The 13534-nt window shown below is 49.1% G+C and overlaps 1 protein-coding gene across 1 annotated transcript in view; it reads right to left on the bottom strand.

Moving 5' to 3' along the window:
- The window catches only part of LOC105492848 (family with sequence similarity 186 member A), a 78272-nt gene that overhangs the window by 21397 nt on the left and 43341 nt on the right, over positions 1–13534 (bottom strand). The window contains exons 4-8 of the mRNA XM_071071746.1: positions 7268–10308; positions 5504–6079; positions 4820–5467; positions 3754–4387; positions 2664–3648 (exon numbers count right to left, since the gene is read on the bottom strand). Of these exons, the coding sequence (XP_070927847.1) occupies positions 2664–3648; positions 3754–4387; positions 4820–5467; positions 5504–6079; positions 7268–10308 (5884 nt within the window). The remainder of the gene's footprint in view (positions 1–2663; positions 3649–3753; positions 4388–4819; positions 5468–5503; positions 6080–7267; positions 10309–13534) is intronic.

Below are 13534 nucleotides of genomic sequence, written 5' to 3'. Positions count from 1 at the left end.
CCTTTGTTTTTATGTTTGTTTGGTTTGTTTTTTAATTTTGTTTTTGTTTGTTTGTTTGTTTGAGACGAAGGCACAGTCTTGCCTCACTGCAACCTCTGCCTCCCAGGTTCAAGCAATTCTTCTGCCTCAGCCTCCTGAGTAGCTGGGACTACATGTGTGTGCCACCATGCCTGGTAATTTTCTTTTCTTTTTTTTTTTTTTTGAGACGGAGTCTCGCCCCGTTGCCCAGGCTGGAGTGCAATGGCGCGATCTCAGTTCACTGCAACCTCCGCCTCCTGGGTTCAAACGATTCTCTTGCCTCAGCCTCCTGAGTAGCTAGGATTACAGGCACCCACCACCACGCCCAGCTAATTTTTGTATTTTTAGTAGAGATGGGTTTCACCATGTTAGCCAGGCTGATTTTTTGGTTTTTTTTGTTTTTTTTTTTTGAGACGGAGTCTTGCTCTGTAGCCCAGGCTGGAGTGCAGTGGCTGGATCTCAGCTCACTGCAAGCTCCGCCTCCCGGGTTCCCGCCATTCTCCTGCCTCAGCCTCCCGAGTAGCTGGGACCGCAGGCGCCGCCACCTCGCCCGGCTAATTTTTTGTGTTTTTAGTAGAGACGGGGTTTCGCCGTGTTAGCCAGGATGGTCTCGATCTCCTGACCTTGTGATCCGCCCGTCTCGGCCTCCCAAAGTGCTGGGATTACAGGCTTGAGCCGCCCGGCCTGTATTTTTTTTTTTTAAATAGAGATGAGGTTTCACTGTGTTGGCTAGGGTGGTCTCGAACTCCTGACCTCAAGTGACCCATCTGCCTTGGCCTCCCAAAGTGCTGGGATTACAGGCATCAGCCACTGCACCCTGCTTGTATTTACTTGCATTTTTAAATTTTTCTTTTCTGTTTTTTTTTTATTTTTTCCTGAGATGGAGTCTTGCTCTGCCCCCCTGGCTGGAGTTCAGTGGCTCAATCATGGCTCACTGCAACTTCCGCCTCCTGGGTTCAAGCAATTCTCTTGCCCCAGCCTCCCAAGTAGCTGAGATTCCAGACACGTGCCACCATGCCCGACTAATTTTCGTATTTTTAGTAGAGACTGGGTTTCACCGTGTTAGCCAGGATGGTCTCAATCTCCTGGCCTCGTGATCTGCCCGCCTCGGCCTCCCAAAGTGCTGGGATTACAGATGTGAGCCTTTTTTTTTTTTCATTAAAAATTTTTTTGTGGGTACATAGTAGGTATATATATTTTGGGGGTACAGGAGATGTTTTGATACAGGCATGCAATGTATAATAATCATCAGGGTAAATGGGGTATCCATTGCCTCAAGCATTTATCCTTTGTGTTACAGACAATCCAATAATCCAATTATATTCTTTGTTATTTTTAAATGTACAATTACATTATTATTGACTATAGTCACCCCGTTGTGCTTTCAATTGCTAGATCTTATTCATTCTATTTTTTTGTATCCATTAACCATCTCTACTTTCCCCCCAACCCCACTACCCTTTCTAGCCTCTGGTAACCATCCTTCTCTTTTTTTTTTCTTGAGACTGGGTCTCACTCTGTCACCCAGGCTGGAGTGCAGTGGCGCGATCTTGGTTTACTGCAGTCTCGACCTCCTGGGGCTTGAGTGATCCTCCAAGCTGAGCTTCCTGAGTAGCTGGGATTACAAGCATGCACCGTCATGCCCAGCTAATTTTTTGTATTTTTTTGTAGAGACAGGGTCTCAATTTGTTGTCCAAGCTGGTCTCAAACTCCTGGGCTCAAGTGATCCTCCCCCCTCAGCCTTCCAAAATGCTGGGATTACAGATGTGAGTCACTGCACCTGTTCCATCCTTCTACTCTTTATGTCCATTAGTTCAATTGTTTTAATTTTTAGCTCCCACAAATAAGTGAGAACATGTGAAGTTTGTCTTTCTGTGCCCGGCTTATTTCACTTAACATAATGACCTCTAGTTCCATCCATGTTGTTGCAAATGGCAGGATCTCTTTTTATTATTATTATTTTTATTTTTATTTTGAGGCAGAATCTGACTCTCTCACCCAGGCTGGAGTGCAGTGGCACGATCAGCTCATTGCAACCTCCACCTCCCGGCTTCAAGTGATTCTCCTGCCCCAGCCTCCCAAGTAATCCTGGGATTACAGGTGCACGCAACCATGCCTGTCTAATTTTTGTATTTTTTGCAGAGACAGGATTTCACCATGTTGGCCAGGCTGGTCTCGAACTTCTGACCTCAAATGATCCACCTGCCTCAGCCTCCCAAAGTGCTGGGATTACAGGCATGAGCCACCATTCCTGGTCTCATTCTTTTTTATGCTATTTCCCATTTTAAAAATCATACATTTCTGGTGAACCAAAAATGATGGAAGAAATTCAGAATAAGTGGAAAGCATCTCTAAACTTTTGAAGTTGATATTTTGGAGACCAACCATGATCCACAAAATATACTTGGCTTCTCTGCTGGAGATATATATGGATGAAATGGATCATGTTATATGTCATTTCTTATTTTCCAAAAAATATATCTCCTTTTGCTATCTTAAACAGGCTTCCTTCTCATAGACCTTATATAAGACAGTCTTTTAGAACATATGGTCTGACAAATATGAATATACTTCTGGGACAATGACAGAAAATATTTGCAATCAGAACTAAACCAGAAAACTAGACATATAATAATTGTGTCTACCTGGCATACTGGATCAGCCTATAGGCAATGTACTTGCGGAATAGGTATCCCAACTGAACCGTGTCCGTATGAAGTATCTCAATTATGAGAGTCCTAGCCGTTGTGTGCAGCTGTGAAGGGAGCCCACAAGTTTTTATAGCCTGATTTAATAGTATCAGGTTCTTCTTCTGAGCCTCCACATCAACAAAATACCTCTTTTCTTCAAGTTCTTGAGGAGAGGAAGGGGGCACCATTATTTTGGGTTTCTTGGTACCTGAAACTGAACTCAGTATCCAGGGCTTGTCTATAGGAGGGAATCGGGATTTCTGGTACCATTCCAAAGGTGAAATCTGTGATGTTTTGAGTAGAGTAGTGAGAGAAGATAGTGATGTAGGCTTCATGAGAGTGGGAAGGGCCCCTTCACCAGTGTAAGGGGTTTGGGATACTGGGGTCCTGTATTTGGTGAGATGGGACTGAAATGTTCTAAATGATTCCATAGCAAAAGGATCTCGAAGTATCTGGGTTTCTTCAGAAGTGTCAGAGACCTCCGGCATTTGGAACTTCTTAGTGGTGAAAGGTACTTGAGCTACCTTGAAAGCTGGAGCACGAGGATGGATCAGTGCTGATTTAGATGTCAGAGAAGAAATAATTGCCGATCTTTTCTTAGCAACAGAAGGGGACCAACCTTTCTGGGGCTTTCCAGGGGCTGGGGACGGCCAGAGTGTGGGAGGATGTCTAGAGGTGGGAGGGATCCATAATGAAGAAGCTAGCCCAGGAAGGGTCCATGGTGCCAGATGCTGCCCAGAGGTAGGAGCCTGCAGATAGGGAGATTGTTCAACAGTGGCAGGAGGCTGGAATTCCTGGAGCTGCTCAGAGAAGGTTAAGGGTCCAGATTCCAGGAGGTCCCCAGGGATGGAAGAGGCTTCAGGAACTAAGCGCTGCCCAGGAGAAAGAGGAGCCCAGAGACTTGGAATCTGTCCAGAAGTGGGTGGGACTCCAGCTATAAGACGCTGCCTGGGGGCAAGAGGGGCGTTTGACATCTGAGGTGGCGGAGGAGTCAGAGAGGCCCTAGTTATGAAAAGCTCCCTAGAGCTAAAGGCCTCCAGTTCAAAGGGCTGCCCTGGAGTGGGAGGGGCCCCAAATATTGGGAGCTGCCCAGGGGTGGGAGGGGCCTGTGGTGCCGGGAACTGCGCAGAAGTGGATTGACCTCCGTATACCAGGGTCTGTCCAGAGGAACGAAGAGTCTGTGGTGCCCCAAGCTTCCCAGGCTCAGAAAGAATCCCCATTTCTAGGGGCTTCCCAGGGGGAAAGGGACCTTGGTTGAGGGGAACCCTTGATATCGGCAATATAGAGGACTTCTCAGGAGTAGGAACTGATGATGCCAGGGACAGCCTAAGGCTTGGAGACAATCTTGATATGATGGATTGCCCAGTGGGGAGAGAAGCCTTCGGTTTCTGAAATGGTTTATGGGACCACTGGACTTCCTTAAGGGTGAGGGGCGATCCCAAGGTATGGGCTTTATCTAAGGTGAGAGGAACCCCTAACTTCGATAACTGTTCTTGAGCCTGTTCTAAGTTGATAGGGGACTCCAAAACCTGGGTTTGCTCAGGGGTAAGAGTGACAGCTGACACCCAGGCATTTACTGGGGTGATGGGGACTCCCAGTGCCTGGGCCTGCTGAGGGGTGAGAGTGATCCCCTGAGCCTGCACCTGCTGAGGGGTGAGAGGGATCCCCAGGGCCTGGGCCTGCTGAGGGGTGAGAGTGATCCCCTGAGCCTGCATCTGCTGAGGAGTGAGAGGGATCCCCAGGGCCTGGGCCTGCTGAGGGGTGAGAGTGATCCCCTGAGCCTGCACCTGCTGAGGGGTGAGAGGGATCCCCAGGGCCTGGGCCTGCTGAGGGGTGACAGTGATTCCCTGAGCCTGGGCCTGCTGACGGGTGAGAGGGATCCCCAATTCCTGAGCCTGCTGAGGGGTGAGAGGGATCCCCAGGGCCTGGGCCTGCTGAGGGGTAAGAGGGATCCCCAATTCCTGAGCCTGCTGAGGGGTGAGAGGGATCCCCTGAGCCTGCATCTGCTGAGGAGTAAGAGGGATCCCCAGGGCCTGGGCCTGCTGAGGGGTGACAGTGATTCCCTGAGCCTGGGCCTGCTGAGGGGTGAGAGGGATCCCCAATTCCTGAGCCTGCTGAGGGGTGAGAGGGATCCCCAGGGCCTGGGCCTGCTGAGGGGTGAGAGGGATCCCCAATTCCTGAGCCTGCTGAGGGGTGAGAGGGATCCCCAGGGCCTGAGCCTGCTGAGGGGTTAGAGTGATCCCCAGGGCCTGGGCCTGCTGAGGGGTGAGAGGGATCCCCAATTCCTGGGCCTGCTGAGGGGTGAGAGGGATCCCCAATTCCTGGGCCTGCTGAGGGGTGAGAGGGATCCCCAATTCCTGAGCCTGCTGAGGGGTGAGAGGGATCCCCAATTCCTGAGCCTGCTGAGGGGTGAGAGGGATCCCCTGAGACTGTGCCTGCTGAGGGGTGAGAGGGATCCCCAATTCCTGGGCCTGCTGAGGGGTAAGAGGGATCCCCAGGGCCTGAGCCTGCTGAGGGGTGAGAGGGATCCCCAATTCCTGAGCCTGCTGAGGGGTGAGAGGGATCCCCAGGGCCTGGGCCTGCTGAGGGGTGAGAGTGATCCCCAATTCCTGAGCCTGCTGAGGGGTGAGAGGGATCCCCAGGGCCTGGGCCTGCTGAGGGGTTAGAGTGATCCCCAGGGCCTGGGCCTGCTGAGGGGTGAGAGGGATCCCCAATTCCTGAGCCTGCTGAGGGGTGAGAGGGATCCCCAATTCCTGAGCCTTCTGAGGGGAGAGAGGGATCCCCAATTCCTGAGCCTGCTGAGGGGTGAGAGGGATCCCCTGAGACTGTGCCTGCTGAGGGGTGAGAGGGATCCCCAATTCCTGGGCCTGCTGAGGGGTAAGAGGGATCCCCAGGGCCTGAGCCTGCTGAGGGGTGAGAGGGATCCCCAATTCCTGAGCCTGCTGAGGGGTGAGAGGTATCCCCAGGGCCTGGGCCTGCTGAGGGGTGAGAGTGATCCCCAATTCCTGAGCCTGCTGAGGGGTGAGAGGGATCCCCAATTCCTGAGCCTGCTGAGGGGTGAGAGGGATCCCCAATTCCTGAGCTTGCTGAGGGGTGAGAGGGATCCCCAATTCCTGAGCCTGCTGAGGGGTGAGAGGGATCCCCAATTCCTGGGCCTGCTGAGGGGTGAGAGGGATCCCCAATTCCTGGGCCTGCTGAGGGGTGAGAGGGATCCCCAATTCCTGAGCCTGCTGAGGGGTGAGAGGGATCCCCAATTCCTGAACCTGCTGAGGGGTGAGAGGGATCCCCAATTCCTGAGCCTGCTGAGGGGTGAGAGGGATCCCCAATTCCTGAGCCTGCTGAGGGGTGAGAGGGATCCCCAATTCCTGAGCCTGCTGAGGGGTGAGAGGGATCCCCAATTCCTGGGTCTGCTGAGGGGTTAGAGTGATCCCCAGGGTCTGGGCCTGCTGAGGGGTGAGAGGGATCCCCAATTCCTGAGCCTGCTGAGGGGTGAGAGGGATCCCCAATTCCTGAGCCTGCTGAGGGGTGAGAGGGATCCCCAATTCCTGGACCTGCTGAGGGGTGAGAGGGATCCCCAGGGCCTGAGCCTGCTGAGGGGTGAGAGGGATCCCCAGTTCCTGAGCCTGCTGAGGGGTGAGAGGGATCCCCAATTCCTGGGCCTGCTGAGGGGTGAGAGGGATCCCCAGGGCCTGGGCCTGCTGAGGGGTGAGAGGAATCCCCCGAGCCTGGGCCTGCTGAGGGGTGAGAGGGATCCCCAATTCCTGGACCTGCTGAGGGGTGAGAGGGAACCCCCGGGCCTGAGCCTGCTGAGGGGTGAGAGGGAACCCCAGGGCCTGAGTCTGCTGACGGGTGAGAGGGATCCCCAATTCCTGGGCCTGCTGAGGGGTGAGAGGGATCCCCAGGGCCTGAGCCTGCTGAGGGGTGAGAGGGATCCCCAGTTCCTGAGCCTGCTGAGGGGTGAGAGGGATCCCCAATTCCTGGGCCTGCTGAGGGGTGAGAGGGAACCCCAGGGCCTGAGCCTGCTGAGGGGTGAGAGGGAACCCCAGGGCCTGAGTCTGCTGACGGGTGAGAGTGATCCCCAATTCCTGAGCCTGCTGAGGGGTGAGAGGGATCCCCAGTTCCTGAGCCTGCTGAGGGGTGAGAGGGATCCCCAATTCCTGAGCCTGCTGAGGGGTGAGAGGGAACCCCAGGGCCTGAGCCTGCTGAGGGGTGAGAGGGAACCCCAGGGCCTGAGTCTGCTGACGGGTGAGAGGGATCCCCAATTCCTGGGCCTGCTGAGGGGTGAGAGGGATCCCCAGGGCCTGAGCCTGCTGAGGGGTGAGAGGGATCCCCAGGGCCTGGGCCTGCTGAGGGGTGAGAGGGATCCCCAATTCCTGGGCCTGCTGAGGGGTGAGAGGGATCCCCAGGGCCTGAGCCTGCTGAGGGGTGAGAGGGATCCCCAGGGCCTGGGCCTGCTGAGGGGTAAGAGGGAACCCCAGGGCCTGAGTCTGCTGACGGGTGAGAGGTATCCCCAATTCCTGAGCCTGCTGAGGGGTGAGAGGGATCTCCAATTCCTGGGCCTGCTGAGGGGTGAGAGGGATCCCCAGGGCCTGGGCCTGCTGAGGGGTGAGAGGGATCCCCAATTCCTGAGCCTGCTGAGGGGTGAGAGTGATCCCCAATTCCTGGGCCTGCTGAGGGGTGAGAGGGATCCCCAATTCCTGGGCCTGCTGAGGGGTGAGACGGATCCCTAGTTCCTGAGCCTGCTGAGGGGTGAGAGGGATCCCCAATTCCTGGGCCTGCTGAGGGGTGAGAGGGATCCCCAATTCCTGGGCCTGCTGAGGGGTGAGACGGATCCCTAGTTCCTGAGCCTGCTGAGGGGTGAGAGGGATCCCTAGTTCCTGGGCCTGCTGAATGGTGAGCATGATCCCCTGAGCCTGGGCCTGCTGAGGGGTGAGCGTGATCCCCACTTCCTGGGCCTGCTGTGGTGTGAGATGAATGCATCTAGTGAGAGGCTGTCCGGAAATAGGAAGAGCTCCAGGCAAGGAGGGCTGTGGGGAGTGGGGAGGTGTGATTGATACGGGCTCCTTTTCATCAGGAAGATTCTCTAATGTCTTCAGATTCCTATGAGACTCTTTTCCTTCATATAACCACGGTACATCTTTCAATACACTCTTCCACCTGGGAGATAATGTCATTGGAGTTTGGGTGACCAGTTTTTCTAGCTCTTTAGGTTGTGTTTCCTTCATCTGCATCTGCTCCTTTGTTTTGGTCTGCCTTCTGAGATCCTCCAGCCCCCTCTCAGGCTTCTGCTTTTCCTTCCCTTTCTCCCTTCTCATGTTTGGCCCCAGATGTTTCACTTCCTTCTCAATCTGCCTCATCTGTCCATTCTCCTTTTCCAAGAGCAACCCTTGTGCTTTCATTTTTCGGGTGCCTTCTTCCAGTCGCTGCAGACTTGACTTTGAAAGCTCTTCTTCCTCCTGTCCTCTTTGCTTTTGCTTCTCCTCTCGCTCAGCCTGCTTTGGAGTTGTCTGTTTTTGCTCTTTCTTCCACATCTCTTCTTTCTGCCACTGTTTCTGTTTCTGTTGTTCTTGCTTTCCCTCCTTCATCTGGAGCTGCGCCTTTTTCTCTTCCCAGTTCTCACTTATCTTCTCGTAGCGCTCCTTCAAGAGATTTCTTTCTTCTAGGAACTGCTGTTTGAGACTCATGCCAGACATTTGTTCTTGACCCTCTTGCGAATATTGCTCCCACCTTTGTTTTTCCGTCTCCTTGTGGTCTTTCTGTACTGCTGAGACTGTTGGAATATCTCTTTCACTTTCTATTTCAGCCAAGATCATTTGCATTAAATTGTTAATTACTGGATCTGTGCTCTCATGTGAGAGGAAGGTGCTGCTTTCAGACTTTGCACTAATTGGTGACTTCTGAAAATGCAATCCTGGCATAAATGAGACTACCTTTTTTTGTTTTATAGGTTTCTCTCCAACTCGTTCTTCCTTTTTTATCTCTTTGTATTTTCTCAAGATTTTAGTCACAGTTTCAGCCACTTTTTGGAAATATTCCTCCATTTTTGCCTTTATGATTCCTAATTTTTCAGCTTCTGTTCTTTTTAATAACGCCTCTTCTTTCGGAACAGTCTTTTTGTCAAAAGGCTTTCCTGTGTTATCAATTTTCTGTTTTAGGAAAGCCATTATGGCTTTCTGAAATTCTTCGAGGTTACTCTGTTCACTTTCGCCATCTGGACTTTCTAGAACTCTAGTAGATTCTGAAGTCTCTTTAGCCACTCTTGAGAGTGATTTGACAAGTCGGTGAGACTTGGCTTGTTTGGTCAACACTTCCTTCTCTTCAGTTGTTTCTTCTTTGCTTGTGGTAGTTCCTGAAGAGATACGGTGTTTCTTTCCTTTTATTTTTCCTTTCTGTGGCTCAGCGGTATCATCAAATTGGATCATATTGAGTGGCTCCACTAGGCTGCTAATTTCACCTTCGCCCTCTTTGTCCAACGACTCAATGGTGGGTTCCACTTTAAACTCTGCTGCAGTTGGGCGTTTGTCAAATGGAGATTCACGTTTGACCATCCTAAATTGCTCCAACATCATACTTGTTCCACTTTTGCCGCCTTGGCTCTTTGTTTCAGTTAAAAAGAGATGTTTTCTTTTTGCTTCAGTGGGTGACTTTGATTTGTCTTCAGGAAAGGATTTCATTTCTTTTCTTTTCTTTTTCAGTGCTTGTAACTCATAGTATTGACTAAGTTTGGCCTCTGAGACTCTCTGTCCACCTTTATTATCACTCAGATTTGGTCCAGAGGTCTCAGATACATGTGTGCCTTTTGTGTGCTTTCTTTTCCATGACTGATACTCGTCAATCTCATCTTCCTGATAGACATCACCTTCCTTCAGTGATACGTTATCTTTAGTGCTATCTTCAGAAATATCTTCAGAAGCAACAGGTTGCTGTTGCAGTTCAGTTAAATCTGGAGTTCTTTCAGCTTGGGCTATATATGAAATACTGGACTTCCATTTTATCCCAGAGTCCTTGGTCTCTTTTCTTTGGACTTCATCTACAATATTTTCAAGGTCCTTGTCTAAAATATTGTCCATATTGTCCTCAATATCACCAATAATGGCCCTGGATGACTGTGGAGAAGGTCCAGGTAACACTTTCAAGGTTGATGATGTGGACAATATTGCATATGCTTGTTCTGTAACAATTTTGGATCGAATAAGTTGTTCACATTTTTCTTCTGCATCATGAAGTTTCTGCTGAAGCATTTCATTTTCGTTACTGAGATCTTGTATTACCTTCAGAGAGAGCTCCTTTTCTGCCTCACTTGTCTCTTGTACACACACAGTGGAACTTTGGAAGTTAACACCTTTTAATTCATCATTTAGCATACTCAAAGCTTTAGAAAGGTTTACTATTGTTGATGATATATATTTAATAGCACTGTTTTCCAATGTACTGAACATTGTGGTGCCTTTGAGTTCCTGTAGCATACCTTGGATTTCTGAAACCTTTGTATTTGTTGCAAATTGATCACTAATCATCTGATCTGGTCTTAAAGCATGGGCTGTCGAAGGTCGTTTTATAACTCTTTCTTTCCAAGATTTCCATAGAGTACCTCTAGATACTGAAGAAAAAAACATAAAACAGTGAGATTGCATTTTTTTCTTTTGCATTGTGTTCTATCTATGTTTAAACCTAAGGAATTTAGCCTAGATTAACTATAACTAATTAAATATAAGATAAAGATTAATCTGAAAACTTTAGCTCTAAAATAAACAGTATTATTTTTAAAGGAATGACTCTTTTCACACAATCACCTAGAACTTTTTCTTTCTTTTTTGTTGAGAGGGGATCTCCTTATTTCTCAGGCTGGAGTGCGGTGGCATGATTACTGCAGCCTCAACTTCCTGGGCTCAAACAATCCTCTCACCTCAGCCTCCCTGCCTGAGTTGCTGGTGTTACAGGTGCAAGCCACAGCGCCTGGCAATCACCTAGAACTTCTACCTCCAGAGTTTAGGACATGAATTCAGCTGTGACCTCAACTTAATTTTAGTTACAAGTTTGGGGTTAGATATAATGTATCTAAGACAAGGCCAGGGCTTGGTGGTTCACACCCATAATCCCAGCACTTTGGGAGGCCGGGGCAGGCAGATCACCTGAGGTCAGGAGTTCAAGACGAGCCTGGCCAACATGGTGAAACCCTGTCTCTACTGAAAATACAAATATTAGCCGGGGTGGTGGTGCGTGCCTGCAATCCCAGCCACTCAAGAGGCTGAGGCAGGAGAATCGCTTGAACCCAGGAGGCAGAGGTTGCAGTGAGCCAAGATTGCGCCACTGCACTCAAGCCTGGGTGAGAGAGAGAGACTCCGTCTCAAAATACATACATACGTACATAAAATAAAAGATGTAATTCAAGACAAAACTTTTATCTGGCTTTGGTTATTCTAGCGCTTTCCATTTTCTTTCTCAGATTCGTGTCTCTTTTCTCTTTTTTCTAAATCAAAGCTAGCCTTGGTTCTTTCAAAAGTGTCATAAATCAACAGATAAAAAAGACACACATTTGGCCAGGCACAATGGCTCATGCCTGTAATCCAAGCACTTTGGGAGGCCAAGGCAGGTGGATCACTTGAGGCCAGGAGTTCATGACCAGCCTGGCCAACATGGTGAAACCCCGTCTCTACTAAAAATACAAAAATTAGCCAGGCATGGTGGCAGGTGCCTGTAGTCCCAGCTACTTGGGAGGCTGAGGCAGGAGAATTGCTTGAACCTGAGAAGCAGAGGTTGTGGTGAGCCGAGATCACACCACTGCACTTCAGCCTGGGCAACAGTGAGACACACATTTGAAAAGATTTGAAATCTTTTTTTTCCCAAAAAGCAAAGACAAAACTGGGCAAAACTGCCAAAACAACAATTTTAAGACTTTGAAATTGACCAAAGGTATACAACACATTGAGAAGCATTTATTCACAAAAAACTACTGAACCTCAGTAACAAACGGTGAAAGTTTGCAAACTTGGAGTTGCGTCCATCCTCAACCGCCAGATCCATGGCCTGGAACTTCTACCAGAGTGAGGCAGGCTGTGAGGACTGACAACTCTACTGCCTACGGGGATGATTTGACTTGAGCAAAGCCTGGAAAAACCCATGCCTAGTGGCATTGTCGGCTGAGGCAGGAGAATCGCTTGAACCAAAGAGGCAGACGTTGCAGTGAGCCGAGATCACGCCACTGCATCCAGCCTGGGTGACAGAGTGAGACTGTCTCAAAAGTAAATAAATAAATAAATAAATAAAAATAAATCATACAAAGTATGTTTCCCAATTGCAATGGAATCTACGTATATGTAAGGATTATATATAATGTCATACTAGTTCTCTTATTGAACCCTGAGTGATACGAGTTCTTAGCACAATACTAAAATCATGATTCATAAAAAAAAAAATTGATACACTTATTGTATTTCATCAAAATTAAACATTTTTAGGCTTCAAAAACACCATAAGAAAATGAAAAGACAAGTCATAGGCAGGGAGAAAATACTTGCAAATCACTTGTCTGATAAAGGACTTATATCCAGCCAGGCGTGGTGACTCATGCCTATAATCCCAGAACTTTGGGAGGCTGAGGCAGGAGGATCATTTGAGCTCAGGAGTTTGAGACTAGCCTGGACAATACGATGAGACTCTGTCTCTACAAGAAGTTTTTAAAAATTAGCTGGGTGTGGTAGCACACACCTGTAGTCCCAGCTACTCAGGAGACTGAGGCAGGAGGATCCCTTGAGCCCAGGAACTCCAGGCGGCAGTGTACTATTATTATACCAATGCACCCCAGCTTGGGCAACAGGGCAAGACCCTGTCAAAAAGAAAAAAAAACAAACCCTATATCCAGAAGCTGCAAAGAAACGTTAAAACTCCACCAGGCACGGTGGCTCATGCCTGTAATCCCAGCACTTTGGGAGGCCGAGGAGGGTGGATCACAAGGTCAGGAGTTCAAGACCAGCCTGGCCAAGATGGTGAAACTCCATCTCTTCTAAAAATACAAAAATCAGCCAGGTGTGGTGGCATGCGCCTGTAATCCCAGCTCTCGGGAGGCTGAGGCAGGAGAATCACTTGAAGCCGGGAGGTGGAGGTTGTAGTGAGCTGAGATCATGCCACTGCACTCCAGCCTGGGTGACAGAGTGAGACTCCATATCAAAAAAAAAAAAAAAAAAAAAGAAATGTTAAAACTCAATTTTAAAAATGGGCAAGTATTTGAATAGATATTTCACCAAAAAATATATGGAAATGTCTTAATAAGTACGTGAAACACGCTCAGCATCATTTGCCATTAGGAAAATGCAAACTAAAACCACAGTGAGATACCACTTCACATGTACTAGGATGGCCATAATAAAAAAACAGACAGACAGAGGCCGGGTACCTGTAATCTCAGCACTTTGGGAGGCAGAGGTGGGTGGATCGCCTGAGGTCAGGAGTTTGAGACCAGCCTGACCAACATGGAGAAAACCCATCTCCACTAAACATACAAAATTAGCAGGGCACGGTGGCACATGCTTGTAATCCCAGCTACTCAGGAGGCTGAGGCAGGAGAATCGCTTGAACCCAGGAGGCGGAGGTTGCAGTGAGCTGAGATTGCGCCATTGCACTCCAGCCTGGGCAACAAGAGTGAAACTCCGTCAAAAAAAAAAAAAAAAAAAAAGACAGACAATAACAAGTGTTGTTGAGGAAATGGAGAAATTGGAACCTGCATACATTGCTGATAAGAGTGTAAAATGGTACAGTCACTTTGGTAAATAGTTATGAGTTTCTTTAAAAGTTAAACATAAACTTACCATATGTCCTAGCAATTCAAT

This window comes from Macaca nemestrina, chromosome 10 (assembly GCF_043159975.1).
Source record: "Macaca nemestrina isolate mMacNem1 chromosome 10, mMacNem.hap1, whole genome shotgun sequence".
Classification (NCBI taxonomy): Eukaryota; Metazoa; Chordata; class Mammalia; order Primates; family Cercopithecidae; genus Macaca; species Macaca nemestrina.
The sequence above is the reverse complement of the archived record's forward strand: the minus strand, read 5'-3'. Positions and strand labels throughout refer to the sequence as shown.